This window comes from Dipodomys ordii, unplaced genomic scaffold (assembly GCF_000151885.1).
Source record: "Dipodomys ordii isolate 6190 unplaced genomic scaffold, Dord_2.0 Scaffold62, whole genome shotgun sequence".
Classification (NCBI taxonomy): domain Eukaryota; kingdom Metazoa; phylum Chordata; class Mammalia; order Rodentia; family Heteromyidae; genus Dipodomys; species Dipodomys ordii.
In genome coordinates, this window is record NW_012267278.1 from 2063425 (window position 1) to 2089738 (window position 26314).

The 26314-nt window shown below is 37.8% G+C and overlaps 1 protein-coding gene and 1 pseudogene across 1 annotated transcript in view; both read right to left on the reverse strand.

The window, feature by feature from the left end:
• Positions 1-26314, reverse strand: part of Lace1 (lactation elevated 1) — a 154339-nt gene that overhangs the window by 18081 nt on the left and 109944 nt on the right. The window contains exons 8-9 of the mRNA XM_013022370.1: positions 14651-14721; positions 14294-14394 (exon numbers count right to left, since the gene is read on the reverse strand). Of these exons, the coding sequence (XP_012877824.1) occupies positions 14294-14394; positions 14651-14721 (172 nt within the window). The remainder of the gene's footprint in view (positions 1-14293; positions 14395-14650; positions 14722-26314) is intronic.
• On the reverse strand, positions 8511-9375 carry LOC105990115 (annotated as a pseudogene).

Genomic DNA, 26314 nt, shown 5'->3' on the forward strand with positions numbered 1-26314 from the left:
GCGCTGTGGCTCAAGTGGTAGAGCGCTAGCCTTGAGCTGAAGAGCTGAGGGACAGTGCCCAGGCCCAGAGTTCAGGCCCCACGACCGGACCCCCCCCAAAAAAAAGAAAGAAAATTCCTAAAAGAAATGGTTGATAATAAATTGTGCATAAAATTATTTTCCTAACTCCATGTAAATATGAAGAGTTCTATAATTTAGTTTTTCATATATATTAAGACTGAAGAGGGCTGGGAAGATGGCTCAGTGATAGAGGGCTTGCCTTGCATGCATGAGGCCCTGGGTTCAATTCCTCAGCACCACATAAGCAAAAAGAAAAAAGCCGGAAGTAATGCTGTGGCTCAAGTGGTAGAACGCTAGCCTTGAGCTGAAGAGCTGAGGGGCAGCGCCCAGGCCCAGAGTTCAGGCCCCACGACTGGACCCCCCCCCAAAAAAGACTGAAGATCAGTAAAATTGTTATGAATAACCTTAAGAATAGTGGCTTATTATATTAACGCATTGTACAGAACACAGAGTAACATCCAAATTCCAGGATAGCTCTATCTATCTATCTATCTATCTATCCATCTATCTATATATATACACACACACCAACCTAGTAAATTATTTTCATTTTTTAAGAAACTCTTCACTAAGACATTGTGCCTTTGATTCAATCATGCCCATCTTGGCTATTCTGTTAACTCTTGTGATAACTCACATTCCAGCCCCATCATAACTCATCTCTTCATTTTTCTATGTTAGTTCAAATGATTCCATTAACTCTTTTAGTTAGATCTGTAAGATCTTTAACTTGTCCTAAATTTCCAACTGTAAGTTTCCTTCCCCTATTTTTGTACTTCTAAGTAGGGGTCCTGTCATTCTTCTGGTCATCTAAATTGAAAGTATCACAGCCCTAGCTACTTGTCATCAGTCCTGTGCCCCTCCAAATGCAATCCTAAAGATTTCTCTCAGATTGACCTGGTATTGTCAATTTAACATTTATAACTGGTTTATGCTCCCCATCCAGGGAATAATCAAGACATGAGATCTAGTCCATTCTGTTTGCCAATGCATACGCCCTAACAAGTAATATCTACATAAAGAGATATCCACAAAAGTCTGATTTTTCTCTCATAGCTTATTCTTATCTGCAGAGGCAGCAACTAATACATATAAAATCTCCAGATGAGATGGCTCAAGCCTATATAGCTACTTGAGAGGCAGAAATTAGAGAGGGGCAGATTGAGGCAGCCAAAGCATAAAAGTTTGTGAGACTTCATCTCAAACAATGTCTGGGTGCAGAGGAAAACACCTATCATCCCAGTAGTAAAGGGAAGCACAAATAGGAAGATCAAAGTGCAGGTTGGCTGAGAATAAAATGATATCTTATCTTGAAAATAATCAATGCAAGAAAGGACCGGTGGAGTTGCTCAAGTGATAGAATGCCTGCTTCACAAGTGCAAGGTTGTGAGTTCAAATCCCAGCCCCCCCACACACACACAAGGTACAGTGGCAATTATATGCATTTTTGTCAGATTATCCAATACAAATGTTTTAAAATGGTATTACATTGCATTATTTCTAATGAGAAAAGTTTTCATCCAAACTGTGTTACTTTACATATTGGGACTTTTACACAGACTTCACACCATTTATACTACTATGTTACATATAATCTAAGAGTATATTAGATTGAATTAAAATGTGAAAGTATTTTTCTTTCAGTACTTTAAAATTGATGTTTTCTGTTTTCTAGCCTTTATTGCTTCAGATGAGTAGTTAGCCCTTAGTCGTATTATTGTTCCCCTGGCTGCTTTGATTTGATTTCTTTATCTTTGGTTCTCAGAAATTCAACTATGAGGTGACTAGGAAATGAATCTGTCTCTGCTAGGAGTTTGTTGAGCTTCTAAAATCTATAAATACATATCATTTTAGAATAATTTCCTGCCTTTATGTTTCTTTTGGATGATTCTTTATTTTCAGGACTCCAATGAGATGTACTAAACTTTTGATGCAATTTTTTTAATGCCATGACATTTTGTTCTTTCTTTTGGTGATTTTTTTCTCCCATTTTTCCATAATTTTTATTGATCAATCTTCAACTCCACTAATTCTTTTGGCATCTACAATCTGGTGTTAAGCATATACAGTAAAGATTTTAAGTAAAGTTCTTAAGTTTTAAATTTAGTCTTACAATTTCCATCTGATTCTCTTTATATTTTCAGTTTCTCTAAGATTTCCTATCTATTAATTCACAACCAGTATATTTTCCTTTATATCTTTGAGTATAGACAAAATAAAGAGCTATTTTTAAGCCTCTGTCTCTAATTCCAACATTTGTGTCATCTCAATGTGTGTTGATGGTTTTCTCTCTTGAAATTGAGTCATACTGTCTTGTGACTACATATACCTCATAATTTGAGATTGCACTCCAGACATTATATATGATCCATTATGGAGACTTGGGATTCTTTGTTGTTGTTCATTTGTTTTTGAGACAAGATCTCCCTATATAGTCCAGACTGGCTCAAATTTATGATCCTCTTGCTGCCTCCTCCCAAGTACTGGGATAAATGTTCATGCTTGGCAGAGTACTGTGACTGATTCTTAAGTGTGTGTGTGTGTCTGTGTCTGTGTGTCTATGTGTGTATCTATGTCTGTATATTTCTATTTTAGGAAGTGGCACTTTGGCTCAAGCGGTAGAGCACTTGCCTTGAGCTGAAGAGCTGAGGGACAGCACCCAAGCCCAGAGTTCAAGCCCCACAACCAAAAAGAAAAAGAAAAATTAACTATTTCTATTTTAACAGAAAATTAAGTTAGCTAAGGTCAACGTACTAACTCTGGAATGAACAGCACCGAAATCTTTTCAGTTTTGTAGTTTTCCTCACCTATCTATGAATGTATGTTTCATAAACCAGACCAAGATTTGGGAATTGCTTATGTAAAGAATTTAAGGCTATTCCTTTTTCACTCTCTCTTGTCCTATGCTGCTATGGTCACTCATTTGCTCCCCTCTGGTTCCTCAAGCTAGAAAAACAAACAGTTTCTACTAAGTATTTAGGTGTCCATTATGAGACAAAATGTGCTCCTTCTTCAAGAAAATACAACACAAAACAAAAAATATAAAAATGAGAAATTTGCTGGGCACTGGTGACTTACACCTATAATCCTAGTTGCTAGAGAGGCTGAGATCTGAGGATTGTGGTTCAAATCCAGCCCTAGTCCTGAGAAAAAGAGCTCAGGGATGGCAGAGAGAGAGAGAAAGAGAGAGAGAGAGAGAGAGAGAGAGAGAGAGAGAGATTCACCTAGATCAATCCTTTATTTCATGTTGACTGTATTTTTGTTCAGTACATTTTTGTTCAGTACATACTGACTGGTGATTCCTTCAGATTTTAGATTTAACAGATGTAATTATCAGTTGAGTTGGTCAAATAAAAGCTATTCTGTCATTAATAGGAGCACAACCATGGGACTCTGGAGTTCTCTAAATACACTATAATTTCCAACTCTGTTTTTTGTTTGTTTTTTTGCTGGTCCTGGGGCTTGAACTCAGGGGCTGGATACTGTCCTTGAACTTTTTTTCTCAAGACTAGCACTACCACTTCAACCACAGCTATACTTCTGGCTTTTTGGTGATTAATAGAAGATAGGAGCTTTGCAGATTTTCCTGCCTGGGCTGGCTTCAAACCACAATCCTCAGATCTCAGCCTCCTGAATTGCTAGGATTACAGGTGTGAGCCACCAGAGCCTGGCTCCAACTCTGTTTTTCATAAAAACATAAAACCTTTGGAAAAGAAGCCACAGAAGTTTCTCTCATGAACCTGCCTTTAAAGGAACTAAATGGCTATCCACACATACTCTCTCTCCCACCCACTGGTTCACCAACAGAATCTCTAACCTTTCAGTCTCCAAGGCCCAATGCCTCTTTATCATCCACAGCATTCTGGCCACGTTTCCTGTAATACTAATTATAATCTGCCTCATATTCTACTGATCTATGTACTGATCATACTGTCTCTTCTAAAGCAAGGCTATGTAAGACTGGAGCCTGATTCACACTCATCTTGGTCCTCCTCGCATCTCCCAGAACTATGCCAGCCTTCATTAAGTACTCAGGAAATATTTGCTGATTTTGGAGAAGTGCCATATTATATAAAAGGGTAAGATTCTGACTATTCCTTTGCTTAAGGTAAGCTAAGCAAGTATCTAGCATGTTGGTTTATTTAACTAAGTTTCCTTCCTGAAAGAAGGACCTTCCCAAGAGGAAATACTATTCGCTGACCCATTGGAAAATGCTGCTGGTGAAACTTGGAGTGTAGCACCTCATAAATCCTCCTAATATATTACATTTTATGCTCCTGCCCAAAATCTACAGTGATTCTAAATTAGAATAAGAAGGCTGTATTTCTCTGCCTAGTTTTTATGATGGATCTGTCCACGACTTTCATTTTTATTCCTTTTTTCTCTAACTTACATTGTGTTCTCATTAGGCAAGCATCTTCCATCCTCACTGAAACATGTGGTACCTGGCTTCAGATGATCATAGCAATATCTTTACTCTTTTCAGCTAAATTCTAATCACTGTCAAAGTCAAGATTAACTTCCTCTTTTAATTTCTTATCTCCTAGGAGCTTTCCCAACCATTGGCAATCTTTTAAATCCTGCTACTCTCATAATATGTACTAAATTTGTAAGGACAGCTCCTTGAAGTAGACTATGATAGATAAACAAATGAGAGAAATTCGCTGATCCCATAAAACATTTTATAGGTAAGGGAGCTGAACACTACAGTGGTTATGTTATCTCCTTTATCTGAGTAAGCCAGTGATTGCCTGATTCCACTGGACCTCTTTCTACTCTATTACACTTGAGATTTGGTTGTTTCCTTTACTAACATTTGAACTTTTTGAATGAAACTTTTATATTTCTTTTTTATTCCTTATAAAATATACATGCAGGTATGAATGAACTTAATAGTTGCCAAGGCTGAGGCTTTGGCTCCAGTAAGAATCCTTGCCTAGCAAATATGAGGTTTTCTCACTCATTCCACTGCACTTCCCAAACTGACACTGAAAGACAAATGGGGGACCAGGTCTTAGGAGAAGATTCAGTATTTGTTGAAAGGTTAGATAACTTTCTAACACTAAAACTGTGTAGCATAAGAGTTCACTAGGAACATGACATGAAAGACAGAGAACAACACTATTGGTGCTCATTTGTGATACAGGGTTCATATTCCTACAAGAACCAGAACTAGTCCCTACTAAGCTCTTTGTAATATCATTTCTGTCTTTCCTGTTACCTCATTAGCCAGGTTGACTAGCTGACTTATTTGGACATAGCATGGTCAGAAGTCTGTATAAGAGGGAAATCAGCAACGCCACAGGAATGGTTTCACTAGAGGAAAGTAGAGGGCCAAGGAGATCCCAGGGCTGCCTCAGCTCTGTTGATTAATGCCTTTAGTTCGTCATGCTAATCACAACTGCTGGCATACAAATACTACCAGTCTGGAGTCTTAGCCAAATACTACAGATAAAAGCTATTCATTCCTTTAGTATCCTGACTGTGTACGAAGTACAAGATACAAATCAAAAGTAGTTCCTAACCAGTGGTTTCATTTGGAATAAAGCATAAAAGAGAGAAAAGCCAGGCACCAGTGGCTCACGCCTGTAATCTTAGCCATTCAAGAGACTGACATCTGAGATCATGGTTTGAAGACAACCCAGGCAGTAAAGTCTATGAGACTTATTAAACTACCAAAAAAGACAGAAATGGAATTGTGGCTCAAATGGTAGAAAACTAGCCTTGCACAAAAGAAGTTCAAGGACAGTGTCCAGGCCCTGAGTTCAAGCCCCAGGACAGGAACAAAAGTGAGAGTGGGGGGGGTGGGGGGAAGAGGGAGAGAGAGACAGGGAGAGAGAGAAGAGAAATATTACTCTATAACGTGTTAAAAGATACTATGGTACTGCTAAAGTTCTAACAATATATAAGATGATATAATTAAAATTAATAGACAGATGAAAGCCAATCCATGTATCTGATGGTCCTCCACTCCTTGAGTACTAAGAGGGGAAGAAGCGGGGGAGCTAGCAAACAAGAAGTGGATAGTGAATAATCAGCATGCAGATGCATCAAATGATTTATTTTCTGCCCAGACTTTTTGCAAACACACCTGGCTACCTGTCATTATTTTTAAGACACAAATAACAAACTTCTCTTACAAATAGTTATTTGTGAACATAGTTGTTGGTTGAGGAAACAATTTTCTGCAGGTGTAAAAATTATATTTCTCAATAAGGAAAATTTAGGTATAGCTAGTTTACTCATTAAGCCTTTAGAATTCAGCTTTGGCTTGCTTGCTTTCTTTGAAAATGATTCTTTCATTTTTGGTGCACAAAAGTTTAACCCTAAGCAAGTGGTTTTCAAACATTTTGGTTTCAGGACCCCTCTATGCTCTTAAATTTTATTGAGGAATCCAAAAACTTTTGTTTATATGTGTTATTTTCCCTAATGTTTATTAAAAATTGAAGCTGAGAAAATTTTAACTATTTTAAATTAATTTAAAGTTACAATGATTAAACTGTTACATTAAATCCATAAAATGGACACAAAAACATTTTATAAAAAATAACTTTCCAAAGTAAAAATAACTTCATAAGAAGGATGACACTGTTCCACATACTTCAATGTCTGGCTTAACAAAAAATAGTCAGATTTTCATATCTGTTTCTATATTCAGTGTATTACAATTGAGTTGTATTGGCTGAAGTAATTAGGAAAATCTGGTTATATAGATATAAAGTTGGTAAACAGAAAAGTATTTTAATAGCCTAATAATTAGATACTATTTCTTGATATTTATATATAAAGTCAAGAAGAAGTTCCTTCCCAAGAGAATACTATGTAAAGGGGGGGGGGGAACCTGACAAACACTGTTTCTGCCAAGCATAATGAAGGATACATTAGCATCAATGGTAATAAGCCATAGTATGGTCCCTGAATATGGTATGATGAAAATACCCCTCTACCTCTGTAACTTCTTCCAAAAGCCAGTTTAATCATGAGAAAAACACCAGACTCATACCAGACAAGAGGTATCTTACAAAATGCCTAACTAGTGCTCTTCAAAACTGTCAAGAACATCTACAAAAAGCAGAATCTCAGACACTCACTGTGAAGAGCCTAAGGATTATCTAAATGAACACCAGGAAATGAAAACAAAAGGTTTTTTCTTTGCTGCTATTTTTTGTTTTCTTTTCGCTTTGTCTTCCTTATCTCTCTTTAGGAGGGTAAAAGGGGGCACAGAAATGGAAGGATAAAGGCTGAACAAATGCAGCAGTGGTACTCACTAGACACTATATTGAAAATAAAATATATAACTTGATTGTGGAGATGCAAGGGAAAAACTGGGAAAGAATGAAAGAAGGGATGACATTCAAAAACAAATATACTCATGACCTGACATGTAACTGAAGCCCCTCTCTATATCTATTTATAATAACAATTTATATAATAAATTTATAATATAACATAAATATAATAAATAACTTATAATAACAATTATTAAAGTAACAATTAAAAATATATAATGGCTAGGAGTATGGCTTAGTGGTAGAGTGCTTGCCTAGCATGCATGAAGCCCTGGGTTCAATTCCTCAGTACCACATAAACAGAAAAAGCTGGAAGTGGCACTGTGGTTCAAGTGGTAGAGTGCTATCCTAGAGCAAAAGAAGCTCAGGGACAGTGCCCAGGCCCAGAGTTCAAGAAAGAATAGCCTAAAGGAACATGATAACTTAAGATAATGGGAGTTTTCTGGATGGCATTCTGGAGCAGATATTTAAAAATTTTAATATATAGTGGCGCCGTAGCTCAAATGGTAGAGCACTCGCCTTGAGTTGAAGAGCTAAGGGACAGCGCCCAGGCCCAGAGTTCAAGCCCCACGACCGACAAAAAAAAAAAAAATTAATATATGATTAAGATTTAGTTTTTTTAGTTGCAAAGTAGAATCCAAATCAGTATTACATTTTCAAAACTGTTACATTCCATTAGTCTTTCTTGCATCTTAAATGGATCTTTTGTGATGTATGATTTTACAAGAGTATACACTGATTATTGGTTCAATATATTAAAATTTCCAAAAGTTGACAATTTAATTATATAATTATCAAAACTCATTTTTACATGGTACCACATATCTTTAATCCACTACTCAGGAGATAGAGGCAAGAAGACTGTGAGTTAAAGGTTAGCCTACACTACATAAGGAGACACTGTCTCAAAGCAAAACAAAATAACTCCCAACAACAACACTGCCTTTGTATGTTTTACCACTAATCTAAACAGATTAAAAAAAAAAAGTTCAAGAATTAGAAAGCTATCACACTCATGAGGAAAAAAGACCAAGTTTTTCAAAGTTTTAATTTTCACTTCTTCTCTCAAATTTTATCACTGGCAAAAATATTATTGGTTGTTTTACTTGAAATGAGTCTTCTTTTTTAATGTATAAATGATTTAATTAGCTCTCGGTAAGTTTAAAACACTATTTTGTGTGGATAAATTCCAATGTAAGAGCAAAAAGAGGTCTCATGTAGCCTTGGAGCTGAGGAATAAGTAGCTTTGATTTTGGGTAGAATTAGTGAGTCTACAGCCTTCTGATCAAACTTGTGCTGCTCTGTAACCTCATGTTTTTCTTTTTCTGTGTCGATCTCACCCTCCTGGTTTCTGGGCTGCACAGCTGCTTCTTGAAGTGCTTTGGGATTTTCACCTTCTTGAGGTGTTTGGGGATTTTCACCTTGATGGTATCAATTTGTGTGGAGATGGCAAAAACAAATTTCTGGTGTGTTCCATAGAGAGGAACACAATTGAGGGACAGAGGTCCAGTCACAAGTAGTAAGCCACTGCCCCGCTGCTTCAAAAAAACCACTCTCTTGCCTCTGTGACACCCACTGAGGATGAGGAGGATGGTCCTTGGAGTGATGCTGGCCTGTAGCCTTCGCACATGCTCACTGAAGGGCTTTTTGCCATGGCTCAGCAGCTTCTGAGGCACATCTTCAGTGTAGTATCTAGGCTTAACCACCTGGGTACCACTGTTCTTGTCACCACCAACTGGTTTTTGTGACAGTCCCAAGAACCTTCTTCTCTTTCAACCTTGGATTTAGCAGCTGAGTACTTCCTCTTGTAAGTGGCTTTTCTGGAATCCATAGCAGACCTGGAGTATCTGCCAACTCCTCGGACCAGGTCAGGGTTTTGGCTGCAGCAGGCCTCCCTTTCTTGGGTATTTTAGCCTTACCGGTAGCCTTCTTCACCTTGCCATCAGCATCAGCCTTCTTGGCTTCAGGTTTCTTCTCCTTTGTGTCCAGCTTCTCAGCCTTTTCACCCGCCATCTTGTAAGATGGGAAAGAGCGAAATGACTTTTGAAGTGAGTGTCTGTCAAACGTTGTGAGAAAATATCTGCCAAGTCTGAGTAACAGTAGTTTGTCTGTCACTCAGTCTTTAAGGAAAAGATGATTTTCTTCTTTTTTTTTTTTTTGTCGGTTGTGGGGCCTAAACTCTGGGTCTGGGCGCTGTCCCTTAGCTCTTCAGCTCAAGGCTAGCTCTTTACCACTTGAGCTACAGCACCACTTCCAGCTTTTTCTACTTATGTGGTGCTGAGGAATTGAAGCCAGGACCTCATGCATGCAAGACAAGCACTCTACCACTGAGCCACCTTCTCAGCCCAAAAAGATGATTTTCTTGAACTAAAGTGGCGAGTTCATCTTGCACCTCTAACGACTTCCCAAGGGCTTTTCTTCAAGACATCTAACATACTTCTTATTCAGTAAAAGAGTATCATGATGAATACTTCCCATTTCATCAGAAAAAATATTGAAAAGACATGTTTTCAAGGTTAAGACAACAAAATTAATCACTTTTACTCCTTCTTGAAGGATATATACTTAAAGGGAACTAGCTTTTGTTTGTCATTTGTTTTTATTATAGATATGTGGCAAGACCTCTGATTTGGTGCCACTGTCTTGATTCAACACATTGCTTTTGTACTACTGTAACTATCACCCCAATGAGAAAAAAAATGTATTCTAGCATTTACATAATGTGTTTGGATTTCAAGAACCCCTGAAAGGCTCTCATGGACCACTAGAGGTCTAAGAGGTATGTAAGTGATGTTAGTAACTATGATTGTGACTTTTCCATATGCTCCAATTAAGTCAAGGCAAACTGTCAAGAAAGGAAACTAGAAAGATCATGCCATGTTCATGTGGCTGAACTGCTTCATTTTTCTTTACTCAACCTCTAAAAGGGAAGAAGAAAGACAATTTATTCTCTTTTTACTCTCTCATAAGAAGGGAACACTTCCCTACCTTTTTTCAAATCATGTTCTGTAATCCTATCTACTCAGGAGGCTGAACTCTGAGGAACTCCATTCAAAAACAGCCTAGGCAGCTGGGTGCTGGTGGCTCACACCTGTAATCCTAGCTACTCAGGAGGCTGAGATCTGAGGATCGAAGTTCAAAGCCAGCTGGAACAGGAAAGTCTGTGAGACTCCTATCTCCAATAGACCATTCAGAAAACCAGAAGTGGCACTGTGGCGCAGTGCTAGCCTTGAGCTGAAGAGCTGAGGGACAGCATCCAGGCCCAGAGTTCAAGCCCCACAACCAACAAAAAAACAAAGGCAAAACAAACAAACAAACAACCCAGCCTAGAGAGGAAAGTTCCTGAGACTCTTATTTCCAATTAACCATGAAAAAAACCTCAAGTGGAACTGTGGCTCAAGTAGTAGAATACTAGACCTGAGCAAAAAAGCTCAGAGACAAGTGACTGGCCCTGAGTTCAAGCCCCAGTCTGGTACAAAAAAAAAGAAAAAGATTAAATACCTAATATCAGGCCCTGGCCTGGAGACAGACCACATATAGTCTTCAGGCGAGCAGAGTATACTTAGTGGAAGAATTATAATCATATAAATGATTTGAGGCAGAGCTTGTCCAGAACATTTTCAGAAACAATGTAGTGATAAAGAGCATGGTATCCAGCTGCCAAACTACCATTGATTCTGCCACTTACTAGCTGTGTGACTTTGGGAAAGTAACCTTTAGACCTCAGTGTTTCAATTTCTCCACCCATAAGATGGGGAGAATAATAATGCCTACCTATGCTAAGTATTAGATAAGCTAATTTACGAAAAGTGCTTAGCTTGGTTCATGGCTGTTAGCTATTATTATCATGCAGTTGCTTTATCATGCTTTTCTACTATCATGCTTTAGCCAGACTGACTGGCTCACTTATTTGGACATAGCATCATCAGAAGTCAGCTTAGGTAGAAAATGAGCATACACAAAGCAGCAATGTCACAGGAATTGTTTTGCCAAGGAGACAATAGGGGCTACTTGGGGCTGCTTCTTTGAACATCATAGTGTAGAATAACAGAAAGAATCCTGGAGATATCAAGAAGTTAAATGCAGATCTCTCTGGACCAGGGACAGGTATATAAAAAGCAGGATACATAGTGTCTTTTTCATTTTACTCGTGGCATATGTCACTATTTTTTTAGTTGAATCAATCTTTCACTTTATCAAGATAATAATATAGCATGACTCAAGTGACAGATGCCTGTCTGTGAGAGGCTAAATTCAAACCCTAGCACCATCAAGACAAATAGAAAAGGGCTGGAAGCATAAATCAAGTGACAGGATATTTGTGTGAAGACCTTAAATTCAATCTCTAGCGGCACACACACACACACAAAAAAAAAAAAAACAGTAAAAATGACACTAATGTACAGAGGTCTACTCAGTATGTTTAAAAATCTACAAATAAATTATTTGCCCTAAGAAAGGGACCATGGCTCAAAAACGATCATTACAGACTGTCAATGCATTCGGACCTTGCTGTAGGAAGTTTTCCTAATGATGTCATAATGGTGGTATGGTGAGTATTGAGCTTCCCAGAAAACTAGTTTACACAGTCCAAAGCTGACACCTTGCCAGTCACACAGGATGATTCTTTCTTTACTGGGCTTGGATATTTTTTTCTTTACTCAACGTGTGTGTGTGTGTGTGTGTGTGTGTGTGTGTGTGTGTGTGTTTTGGGGGGGTTGTTTTTTACAACTATATAGCCTGGCTAATAAGATCACTATAATTAATTAAATTTTAGGCTGTGTCTGAAGTTGAATCAATTTAAGGAGCCCCTTCATACAAGTATTCAATATCTGAATTGCCACAATTGTAAGGCTGCAAAGAAATGCAAAATCATCATTATAAGAAACAGTGAGAAATGAATTGACCACTTAAAAATATAGCCTTTCTTTGCATATCTCTTATGGCTTAATACTAGGAACTAACCCTATCCCACATGCCAGTATCTTTTGTTGATCATTCAGAGCTTGTCTGATGTAGTGGAAAGAGCAAATTTGTCTTTGCAAAGTCACTGGCATATGAGGATATATCTAATTTAGGGAAGAAAAAAAATCATCAGGCACAATGGCACTACAAAATATTTTAAAACAAAACAGTTGAAAATTTCATGAATTAAGAAGATATGAAGAAAAAGTATAATATCCTTAAATGTTTCCATTAAAATTATTTCCTGTGTAACTGAACCACTAAATATAACAACTTATCATCTAGATGTATTTTATCATCTGATTTACTCAACATCATGAATTCCTTTTTACAATAATTGTACCCTTGTTGTGTTCTATATTAATTCATATCACTTTGCTACATACAGGAGTAGTGAATCATAATACTACACACAATGGTAAATAAAAAACTCTTCATATCTTAAAATAATAGTTTATCATCTCAGATTTTTTAAGAAAGTTATGCCAAAAATAAAACCTCTTTATTTAATTATTAATTTTTATTAATAAAAAATTTATTCTAAGAGTTTAGTTCACAGTTGAATAAAACAGCTCAGTTGTTACAAGCTATTTTTGTCAAGTAAGATAGAAGTGATTTATATAAGTGTTTATGTAAGTTTATAACTATTATTTTCATTTTTATCATTGAATCCCTATCAACTTTCTTCCTAGCCTCTCCATCATTCAATAAACAGACTATGAACATTTTAGTCTTTAAATGGTCTTTTCCTAAGTCTTCAAAAATAATGTACCTATTGTTTAACTACAGGTACATTATCGGTGTCTGCTCCAAGAAAATTCCTTGCCTCCTGACCTAGACCCATAAAAATTCAACAGCCCTGTCCTTACCAGGTGCCTTTTGCAAAGGGAAGAGCTTCAGCTTTGAGAACATGGGAGTATTCTCGATTGTGTTTCTCTGGCAAAGGGAATAAAACCTAAATGCAAACCTTAATAGAATTCTGTCTGGAGATAGCAGGTTATTAGGAACTTAATGAGATCAGTTCAGTAGAAGTCTGAAGGGTCCACATTAGCCTGAATGAGATCACTGATTGAAATAGGCATAACCCCAACCTCATTGATCCAAAACCCTATGCAGACTGAAGTGCCACAACACTGCAAATTAGAGTCTGTTTTAAAAGTTACAAATTTATCAAGCTGGAAGTCACTAGCTTTTATAAAAAGTATTCATAAAATGCCTGGCAGGTATAAATAAAGCTTTCTCTTCTCCCTTATAGCAAAGCCAATTCTTTGTATGTAAAAGTCAAGATAAATCAGAGATCAAGAATGATACTTAATCAAAGAATAATGTTTAAAGTTAAATCTAATTTGTATGTTTTCCTTAATATTTATAATCAATAAGCATACTGAATATTCACTGAGTACTGAGAATTCTAGAATACTGAAAATGCAGTCTCCTTCACTTATAAAAATGTTTGCACATGTATATAGTTTATCTGTAAAACATATTACTTATGTGATAAGATGTCAGAGTTTTAGAAATTCATTTTCTTTGACCCTAACACAAATAGGCCAGATATTACAGCACAGCAGACAGGTAATGAATATGAAAATGGTAATTATTTAAGTCATGCTTCTTTGGATCCTGGTAATATTACTATGTGTTCGTTTTATCTCACATGCTAACCTCATCTTGATTTTTTAATATCTCATATATGAATTTACATTATAGCCCCCAAACTGATTTTATTTTTACTTCCAGCAACAGTTGACAATTCTCTCTGCATTTCTAATTTTGCTGTAGAGCCATTCTAAGTCCAAATTTTGTGCCAATACCTATAAAAAGCGTATGGCAAATATAGATGAGTATTTCTCTTAATGAGATTTTTACATTGGTCCTAACTCTGAAAAACATTTAAAGCTGAAACAGGCGGAGAGGAGAACATGAAGGATTTTAACATGTGAAAAGGCCAATGAGTCTGGACGTGCCTGGATACTTACTCTCTCACACAGCTCTTCAAATGTGCAGTCGGCAATGGTTCCACAGGCTTTATTCAGCCGCAGCTCTCTGCCTTGCACTTTTAGAATCCTTGGTCTAGTTACTATGGGAACATGAACAAAGACTCAATCTTGTCTGGATAATTACTATAAAATTCATCTCTTACAGATAGGAAATGCATAGCTTGATGAATAATAGCACATGATTCAACACATAAATTAGACAAAATGCTGATACAATGACTGCCACTTGAGCGTGGCATCAACCCATATACAGCAATGGAACTTATTAATTGGTCAGTGGAGATTGGGCATTGTGTTCTAAATGTATTCTCTTTCAAGAGAAATTAACTTACGTACAATCATTTTGTTTCTGAGCCAGCTCATCAAACAACTTATCCATGACAGCCTCCACATCAGCTTCACTTGTGCTACAGTGAAAAGAATAATAGAATATGAAATTAATAACACTTGAAGCCAACATCAAACAGCTGCCTGAGCCTGCTTAGCTTTTTGCCCATAAAAAAGAGAACAGGATGTTATGCTCTAAATACAAACATTAGATTTAGAATACACTTAAAAGCAGAGAATATTAACTCTCAGGTAGATGATTCTGCCTTATTTGCATACACTGAAAGACTTCTGTGCTTCTAGCTGTTTTCAGTAATGAGACCAATACAGGCAGAGTAAATCCATTAATACTATGTGTACACAATGAGAAGAAAGCTCCTGGCTCTCTCTTGCATGCAAAACAAGAGCAAATAGACAAGGCAGTCAAGCATCCAGCAAAGTATCCTTTGAAATCTCTACTGAGAGGGTACACGTGAAATTAAATAATGAAGCTGCTTTTAAAAAAAGAAAACCCAAGTCAAGCTACTGACTGAGAGGATCAAGCATCCAGAATTAAATTACTAGTTTCAAAATACCAACTTGATCTGCACATCAATAACCTTATCAGACTTCTATGAGTCTGAGGACTTACATAAGATAAATTTCTATAAGTAAAAGGGTAAATTATAGATCTCACACTTTCTCTCACTAGTGGTCTTTTGGAAATTCCAGAAAATTCTCTCTGTGGTACATACTATCATAGTTACTATGAAGTTAGCCTTATCCCACAATCTTTTGTATTCTAATTAGAAATCACCATATGGTTGAGGGAACCCACATATAGAAATGTGATAATGCTATGGCCTTTTTTCTTCTCACTTTGCTTCGAGTGGTTGATAAATTAGCAGTCAATAAAATAAAATAACTTCTAGAAGAAAGAAACACTACTTTAAAAAAAAACTTGAAGTGAAAATGTAAGTTTACTCCAATTCTTCATAAAAAAATTATACGGATGACCTGCCAATATGCTTAATTTTGACACACAAATCACTCTTCGCTAGTTGGGGAACTAATTGAACTACAATCTGAACATCCACTCTAATAAAGTCTTACTGAAAATTAATTCAACATATTGTATTTTTTAAGCTTAAACTAAATAAAACCATTCTGCCTTGAGATAATTATCAAGTGGCAGACATTTAACATACAACCACCTAATTCTTCAACTGTTCTAAAGCAAATGACCTAAAAATGCAGCAAAACACAAAGTCATTATATAGGGCATGGAACTGTCACATTCCAAATTATAGCGACTCTACCACTTTCTTGTAGGAGAAATATTATTGCCTTTCAGAAAGACTATATAAAATTTGAAGAAAGCCATATTAAAAGAACTAAATGATATCACAGAAAGTGATTATAGAGAGACACAATGTAAATGTCTATGCCCACACAACCACAGGTATGTTTATATACCATTCTGGAGAATTCATTTGGAACCATTTACACCTTGCAATGACAGCGTGCATAAGCACAATCTTTGGAGAAATGATTTACCTTTTAAGATACATAGAAAGGAGAGAGTGGGTCTGGGGTACAGCACTTGTCTAGCACGTGCAGAGCTCTGGGTTTGATCCATAGCATATCATGCACACACACAGCAACACCAGCCACACAACATATCTGCTTGCTTTTAGAAATCAATCTTGCCTTAAGTGAGGCATGTTATCCAATATAAAGGAAGAACTGAATTCTAAAAAATAACTCAGATAGATAACGTTTACCAAAAATATTTGGTAAATAAGCCATAAATAACTTGGTAGCAATTTTTTTAACCTTAGTGCTCTTTTTATTTTATTTTATTTTATTCATTCATTCATTCACTCACTCACTCATTTATTTTGCTGGTCCTTGGGGCTTGAATTCAAGGCCTTGGCACTGTCCCTGAGCCTCTTTGTGCTTAAGACTAGCATTCTGCCGTTTGAGCCACAGCTCTACTTCTGGCTTTTTTTAGTGGTTTATTGGAGGTAAGTGTCTCATTGTGACTTTTCTGCCTGTGCTGGCTTTGAACCACAAATCCTCAGATTGCAGCCTCCTAAGTAGCTAGGATTACAGATATGAGCTACTGGTGCCCAGCAGTGCTCTTTCTATAATACATTTTTTTTTGGGGGGGGGAGGGTCTGGTCATGGGGTCTGAACTCTGGGCCTGGGCGCTGTCCCTCAGCTCTTCAGCTCAATGCTAGCGCTCTACCACTAGAGCCACAGCGCCATTTCCAGCTTTTTTCTGCTTATGTGGTGCTGAGGAATCGAACCCAGGGCCTCATGCATGCCAGGCAAGCACTTTACCACTGAGCCAACATTCCAGACCCATCTATAATACATTATTAACATGTGGTTCAACAGACTATATTTCAAACTTATCTTCTCAGTCATCTGTGAAACTTCTATACCTGATATCACATATAGTAATGATATATGAGAAGGCAAAATTGTTATTTTCCCAGTTTTTTTCTTAAAATTGGTTGTTTATGTTGGCTTTTGGTTTCGTTATATCTTTAAGACAGGGTTTCTCTATATAAATGTCTATGTCTACACAGCCACAGGTTTGAGGAAACCTTGAATTTACTATCTAGTCCAGGCTGGTGCTCAAATCCATGATCCTCCTATCTCAACCACCATGTGTGGCACAAATTTAATTTTTACCTGTAACACCCTTAGAAAAATTTCATTATATGATCACAAATCCAGAACTTATCGAATAAAAATTCTAAAAATTCCAACAGATTAAAAGGTTAAAACTCCAACAGAAAAACTGCCTTCATTCAGAGTACACTATACATATCTATGAACTTGTTACAGTAAAACCTCATCATATTATAAATATAGGCTAATTTAAAAAAAATTTTTTTGGTGGTCATGGGACCTGAACTCCAGACCTGGGCACTGTCCCTCACCTCTTCAGCTCGAAGTTAGTGCTCTACCACTTGAGCCACAGCGCCACTTCCAGCTTTTTCTGCTTATGTGATGCCGAGGAATCGAACCCAGAGCCTCATGTATGAAAAGCAAGAACTCTACCACTAAGTCACCTTCCCAGCCCTCAAAAATAAAAAAAAAAATTTTTTTTGGTCGGTTGTGGGGCTTGAACTCTGGGCCTGGGTGCTGTCCCTGCGCTCTTCAGCTCAAGGTGAGTGCTCTACCACTTGAACCACAGCACCATTTCCGGTTTTCGAGTGGTTTATTGGAGATAAGAGTCTCACGGACTTTCCTGCCCAGGCTGGCTTTGAACCGCAATCCTCAGATCTCAGCCTCCTGAGTAGCTAAGATTACAGGCGTGAGCCACCAGCACCTGGCAAAAATAAAATATTTTTAAGACAGAAATTGTCAAGGAACAGGAACAGGTAAATTGCATGAAAAGGTAGTTCAAAGGGCAAGAAGCATGTGTGAAAATTATTCATTATTCATTAAAAGTGAAATAATGAGATACTATTCTTCTATCCTATCTGGCAGAGACATGGAAAAAGAAAAAAACACTCTGAACAAATGTATGAATAGAAAAGACATTCATCATAATATTAGTACAAGACTTCAGGATGTGATGGTTAATATCAATTGTCAACTTAATTGGATTGAGAAAAGCCTTGAAGGTTAGTAAAGCACACCCCTAGGTGTGTCGGTGAGAATATTCCCAGAGACAATGAAATCATGAGAGTTTTGATTTTCATGAATGATTTAATCCATTGATAGACCCCAAATCTGAATTAATTATTAGGTGACAGGACTGGGGACAGGGGAGCCTGGTTAGAGGAAGTGGGACACAGGGATCCTGTCACTGGTCTCTGTCTTTCCCCGTCCTCTTCCTGTAAGCAGCACTGTTCTACTTGCAGTCCAGTGCAATATAAGCTGTTTTACCATACTCTTTCCACCACGAACAAAATAAATCTTTCCTCCCTTAAGTTGTTTCTGTCCAGTATTCGTTCATAGTGATAATAAAAGTAAAGCACAGGCTGAGCACTGGTGGCTCATACCTGTAACCCTAGCTAATTAGGAGACTGAGATCTGAGGATTGTGGTTCAATGCCAATCCGGGCAGAAAAGTCTGTGAGACTCTTATCTCCAAAAACTACTCAGAAAAAGCTGAATATGGCACTATGGCTCAAGTGGTAGAGTGCTAGCCTTGAGCACAAAGAGGCTCAGGGACAGTGCCTAGTCCCTGAGTTCAAACCCCAGGGCCCACAAAAACATAAATAAATAAAAGTAAAGCACAGGGCAACCAGATAATATGTAGCACATTGCTGGGCACTGGTGGCTCACAACTGTAATACTAGCTACTCAGGAGGCTGAAATTTGAGGATCATGGTTTGAAGCCTGTCTGTCTGAGCAGAAAAGTGTATGAGGTTCTTCAATTAACCACCAGAAATCTGGATGTGGAGCGGTGGATCAAGTGGTAGAGCTCCAAACTTAAGGAAAAAATGCTCAGGGACAGTGTCAAGATCCTGAGTTCAAGCCCCAGGACTGGCAAAAAAAAAAAAAACGTTTAGCAAAATAAAACACAAGAAAGTAATGGTGCTGTTAGTTTAAGGGGAAGGGGGAGAGTGGACCAATGCCTAGGAAAAGGGGGAAACTGAAGATAAGAATCCAATGTAAGCTGGGTACTACTGGCTCACACCTGTAATCCTAGCTACTCAGCAGGCTGAGATCTGAGGATGGCAGTTCAAAGCCAGCCTGGACAGGAAAGTCTGTGAGACTCTTACCTCCAATTAACCACCAGAAAACCAGAAATGGTGCTGTGGCAAGTGATAGAACATTCGCCTTGAGCTGAAATGCTCAGGGACCGTGCCCAGGCCTAGATTCACAGCCCACGACCAACCAAAAAAAAAAAAGTAGAAGAAAAAAAGAGTCCAATGTTTATCCTACAAAATTTAAAAGAGGAAGAGAAGGGTGGGTAGGGAAGGGATGAGTAAGAATGTTGAAAGGGGTGACATTGATCAAGATATATATCTTGTTAAATAGTAACTCCTTTGTACAACTACTTAGAGATAGTAATTAATAACAAAAACAAAAATACGTATCATAGAATCCACTACTCTGTTCATAGGAATTTTAACTAAAGAAATAGTAATGGTTAATTATGACTGATTATAATATCACTAAAGTGAAAAAGAGGGCTGGGAAGGTGACTCAGTGGTAGAGCGCTTGCTTTGCATGCATGAGGCCCTGGGTTCGATTCCTCAGCACCACAAAAGCAAAAAGAAAAAAGCCAGACGTGGCGCTGTGACTCAAGTGGTAGAGCGCTAGCCTTGAGCTGAAGAGCTGAGGGACAGTGCCCAGGCCCAGAGTTCAGGCCCCATAACTGGAAAAAAAAAAACAAACAAAAAAAACTAATAAAGTGAAAAAGAATCTAATTGTCCAGTGATGGAGTTATTGATTAAATACATTTGGATGCATCCATACAATGGAATATTAATGCAGGTTTTTCCCTGCATAACATTTTCAATTAAGTTACAAAGTGGACGGATAAGATCTGTAAATGAGCCTACAATAACTGAGTATGGACTCCTGCTGTCATTGTTGCACTAGCAGGAGGCCCAGCCCCACTCTGCCTGTTACCACTCTTCTATTTTTCTCTTTTTCTCCATACTACAACGTATTTATAAAGAGAGGAAAGGGATCAAGATTCACTGGCCTTGGCATTCAGTTTTCATCATAAGATCCTTTTCCTTTTTCTTCAGAGAGATGATTTACCTTCTGCAAAGACAAGAAAAAAAAAAAGGAAGAGCTCTCTACGAGAATCCCTTAGAAAGATTAGATTAATGTAGAAGAAGCAAAGACTGGCATGGCTTTCCCTAGTTTGGATGAAAAGGACCTTAGTAAACTGAGAAATGAGAACATGGGAGGTGGAATGCAAGTCAATTTTCACCAAAGACCCCTCCAAAGCTTTCAGCACTACTAGATACATTAGGCAAACAAGAAGTCAGTCTATAAGTAGGGGGGGCGCACTAAAAATAAAGCAATAACAGTTCCGCAGCAGTTCCTCCCTCTACCTAAATAGCAAGATTCCTACCCTAACTCCACGCTAGTAGAAACTGGTAAGGATACCATCTAGAAAAGCTTTAACTGAAGAAAGATGGGCAAATACCACACTGAAATACTACACATTATACAGTGAAACCAACAACCCCAAATCTTCAACATCCAGAATTATACAAGCAATGCTTCTATCCCAGGAAGAAGACAGAAAGTTTTATCTCTGGAGGAAACAAGGATAAATGGTTACTACTAGGATGAACTACTACATATTAGAACTGGACCTACTACCTATTAGAAGAGCCAAAAGAAAGAACTTACAAATACTGATATTTGGAGGTAGCTAATGAAAAATCTAACTAGTTACATTATCTAATAAAGCTGAACGATATGCACATTTTAATACCTTTTTAAATTTTGTATTCTTTTTAAAATTTGTATTGTTATTTTAAAGATGATGTATAGAGGAGTATATTTCTTTTTGGATGTTACCCCTTCCCCCACTCTCTCTGTTTTTCCCTACCATTCCCGCTCACAAGTTGTATGGTTCATTTTCAACATAGTGTCTAGTGAGTACCACTGCTGCATTTGTTCAACCTTTGGCCATCCATTTCTGTACCCCTTACCTTCCCAAAGACAGATAATGAACAAACAAGACAAAAAGAAAACAAAAACAACAGAGGGGAAAAAACCTTGTTTCCATTTCCTGAAGTTTATTTTGATAAATATTATATTTTATATAATCAGAAGCATACAGGCATTGCACCTTTGTGTTCCGCACCTGAGAGTAGCCTCCTTTGGTCTCCCTGTGTGTGAGTGCCTAGAGTCCTACACAATTAATTTCTCATGCCCCAGAGTATTTTAGATCTAACTAGAACACCAATCCAGACATTTCAGTATCTGACTAGGAAGTATGCCAAAGAATGTGAGAAAAGAGCAAACGAAAAATTAAATTTAAATTTCTAGCACTGAAAGCTAAGACTTTATAAGTTGGGAGAGTCCTTTGCATATCCAGCACAAAGAATAGGGTAAGGGGAACTCCTTTACAAGGGACATTATCTGGCAATTTCAGGAAATCCAGAAACAGAAAAATCCTAAAAATTTCCAGAGAGGAAAAACAGGTTAAATATTGCAGATCAAGGAACTTCTATTCAAACAGTAAAATAAGATAAACTTGAAGATAATGATATCATGTCTATATTTTAAAGGAACATTATCATTAAACTATTCATGTCCAGTCAAATTGCTACTCAAGTAAAATACAGACATTTTCAGATATATAAGACCTCAAAAAATGTGCATTACCCATGTACATTTCCCAGAAAAATACCTGAGGGCATTCTGCCAGAACAAAGAAAGAGTTCTGCTTCTAGTAGGACAAAGTAAGTCCTAGTCTAACCATTTGTCCAACTCATAGTTGATAACCATAAATTGTGGACAAAATACAAAAACTAGTACCAAAAGGGATTGGACAGTGGACAGAAACAGGCAGACTCTGGAGGAGAAGTAAACAATATTCATTTTTACAGCTTTCCAACTGGGGACAGCACAGTCAATACTGCTCAGAGCAACTAAAACTCCAATAGGAAGTCTGTAGACCTTTTAACATGAAAAGCCAGATAAGAACCAGGAATATCCATGCATTTGGAAAGTCAAGGGCAATCTGGAAAAAGTGTTTCAAAATTCCCAGGAGATATTAATATAGGCAAATGCCTTTATTTTACATTGTCACTGGTGAAATAACTAAGAGTCCGTCCTAGATCATTTCCAAATTGAGTATAAGATCCATTGCTTCAGCTAATTTCATTTCTCTTATTACCATGTGTCTGGCTTTTTTACTCAATATTATGCTTGAGACTCATCTATCTTGATTTTCAAGCGTAGTTTATTTTTGTTACTGTACTGTATTATATTACATGAAAATACCACAATTTATTATCATTTCCCTGTTGATGGGTATGTTTATCTCCAAAGGGTACCAAAACAAAATAACAATAGGTGGCTTAAAAAGAGAGAAACGTATTTTTCCCTTCTCGAGGAAGGTATGGCAGAACCGGTTGCTCCTATGGCCTCTCCGCTTCATTTGCAGATGACTGTGGTCTTCCATGTCTTTCCACTGTCTGTGTGCATGTCTGGGCACAAGTTTCTTTTTCTTATAAGGACATGGATTATATTCAATTAATACACAGGATATAGTTAAAACATTTCATTTAATCTTAATTACCTCTGCCAAAACAGTCTCCAAATAAAATAATATCATTGGTTTCCATGTTTGAATTTGGGGGGAATACAACACAATTCAGCCCATAACAGTGAGTATATACACAGTTCACAGTTTGAGGTGACTATGAATAGTGTTCCTGTGAACACTCCAGTAATATTCTTTGGTAAACTCATGCAAATAGTCTGTAGGACATAAAGTGAGAAGTACAGTTGCTGTTTCTAGGGTATGTTCAGCTTAGTAGACAATGCCAAACAGTTTTCTAGGATGGTTCTAGCAGTAAATACTCTGATTGGCAGTGTACTAAGAGTCTACTAGTTCTATGTCCTTGCCAACAGCCAGCATTTTCCATCTCATTCCAAGTATGCAAGAGACAATATAAATTGCTTTGATGTAAACTGTTTCAAATTGCTTTATTAACATAGGTAGGGCATAACATAATAAATACAACTTAATTAATGAAAGAATTCAGAAATTCTTAATAAAATGTCATATACATAAAATATTTTAAATCCATTTTTCAAACCAGATGAGAGCCTGGCTTTCTTAAGTAGGAAATTTCAAGATTGTTAAAAAAAACGGGGGGGGGGGCTGGGAAGGTGGCTCAGTGGTAGAGTGCTTGCCTTGCATGCCTGAGGCCCTGGGTTCGATTCCCCAGCACCACATAAGCAAAAAGAAAAAAAGCCAGAAGTGGCGCTGTGGTTCAAGTGGTAGAGCGCTAGCCTTGAGCTGAAGAGCTAAGGGACAGTGCCCAGAACCAGAGTTCAGGCCCCATGACTGGACCCACCCCCCAAAAAAAAGATTATTTAAAAAAAAGCTTTACCCTGGGCACCAGTGACTCATACCTGTAATCCTAGCTACTCAGGAAGCTGAGATCTGAGGATCCCAGCTCAAAGCCAGCCCGGGCAAGAAAGCTGTGAGACTCTTTTTTTTTCCTTTGGGTCCAGTCGTGGGGCCTGAACTCTGGGCCTGCGCACTGTCCCTCAGCTCTTCAGGTCAAGGCTAGCGCTCCACTTGAGCCACGGCGCCACTTCCAGCTTTTTTCTTTTTGCTTATGTGGTGCTGGGGAATCGAACACAGGGCCTCAGGCATGCAAGGCAAGCGCTGTACCACTGAGCCACCATCCCAGCCCCTGTGAGACTCTTATCTCCAATAAACTAGTCAAAAAAGGGGCAGAAGTGGTGCTGGGACTCACATGGAAGAGTGTTAACCTTGAGCACAAAATGGTTCAGAGATAGTGCCTAGGCCCTGAGTTCAAGCTCCAAGATTGTGGGGGGGAGGCCCTGAGTTCAAGCTCCAAGATTGTGGGGGGTGAACTTTAGCCAGAAAAAGTGCCTTTAAATTCAAAACAGGTAAAGAGAATATGATGTTATTTAATTAAGCAAAGTTGGCATATCATCAGTGACTTCACAACTGCAGGACCCTCTTATCAGTTCCTTGCTAAAAAATTAACATTACCTTACAACAAAAATATATACTTAGACATATAACCATACTTGTAGAGCTCTAAAGAGTCAGGATTTTAAAATAGTTGTGTTTAGAATATAAGACCTAAGATTGGCAACAAGCGTATTTAGAAAACAAATGTACAAAAAATACACCACAATAAAGATGACACAAAATTACAAATATTAATTAAAATTAAGTTCAAATTACAAACCTAACTGAAAAATATTCCAGCCTAAAGGGTAAAATTTGAATCAGAGACACATGGTAGGGCCTTGGCAGAGGTAATTAAGTGGTTGTATGGAAATGTCACAGCATGAAAAATAAGCTATGTTTGGAGTTCTCTTTAGAGCTACAAAAATAATATAATGTCCTAGAATCAAATGCCCTGTTGAACTACAAGGAAAGCTGAGTAGGGTAGCATCAAAATGATCAGGAACACATCAAGGAACTAAGCTCAGATGCTCTGAATAGTACTCCCTTTCCTAGGGGAGACAGAAAGGAATAGGGATAAAGAATATAACCGTCTTCCTACTCTGGATGATTGCTTATCAATCAAATGCTAATATATAGTAGCTTGGTTCAGGTATGATTCAAAGAAGAAAATCCTCCACAGTTAAGTTGACCAAAGCAAAAGATTTCAAGTCATTTCAGATGCAGAAGTAAAGTCCTTCTTTCAGAAAGCTTTTATCCTCTCCTCCCTCCCTTCTCTCTCTCTCTCTCTCTCTTTCTCTCTCTCTCTCTCTCTCTCTCTCTCCCTCCCTCCCTCCCTCCTCCTTCCCCCCTCTAAGGGTGGGATAGCTGGGTTGAGCAGAGACTTCTCTTGCTCTGCAATTCCCTGGTGAAACCACCCATTTCACTGCTTCTGTCACCTTTTGTTAAGCTAAGTCTGAAGTGGAGGAGAAGGCTTCTATTTTTCTATTGTGCAGCACCACTGTGTCTTTAAGTCAGAAAAGCCCTGGAATCAACCACTGTTTAGTTGCCAGGAAATTTGGCATCAGTTCCTACAGGAATCCTGGAGTACAGTACCATGGACTGAAAGCCTCATTGCTTTGAAAGTATGAGAATCATGATTTACTTTTTCATATTTTAAATCCGTAAAGAAAGATGAAGTAGTCAGTTATTCCACTTTGAGGAAATTTTTTCCAGCTGAAATCAGGTATTCAACATAAAACTTAGACTCAAAGAAATAAAACATGTAAATAACAAAAAACAGACCTTATTATTGCTGGATCATTTGAAATTCTCAACAAAAATTCCAAAACACTTGGAGGTTTCCAGAAGAGGGTCACACATGAATTTAAATGGAAATTAATTTCTTCAAGAACCTCCCACTTCATTAGGATTGACTCAAGGGAACAGAATGCTACCCACACTTTGCTCCTTTATCCCCTTTCAAAAATCAACAGCTTGTTAAGGTATCAACAAGTAGAATAGGGTTGGCTTTCCTTAGTCCCTCTCTCTCTATGTTCTCTATTCTAGAGAGCCAAAGTTGATTTGACAGAGAAATTTCCCCTTCCTCTTAGAGTTCTTTGCCAAACTTCCCTGGCAGAGAGCCTTTTTACTCTACTGATTCCTTGTGCATTCATGCTGTATGGTTCTTTGTCCTCACACTAAACATAATCTGGGGCTGGAAGCAGGTCTAAAATTAAGTTGGTTTGTACTTGCCTTAATATAAAACAGACTTGGTTGCATTTCAAATCCTGTAGGTTTGTTTTACATAACGGAATCAGTTGTTAGAATGGATTTCTTCCTAGTATTTATCTTTTCAGTCACTCAAAGGCTTAATTGACTGTTCAGAGATCCATTTCAGTCTCCAAATTTCCCACCCTTCTCAATCACCTGGAGAATAATTTACCTGGTTCCATTAATCTTGACCTGTATATAATACAGAAAGTGGGATCTAGCACCTTTAACTCTCAAATTCCAGACCTTCACCCCCTCTCCTCAACCACAATGCCATAAAACGTCAGTCACCGCTCTATATTATATTTTCCCTAAAAT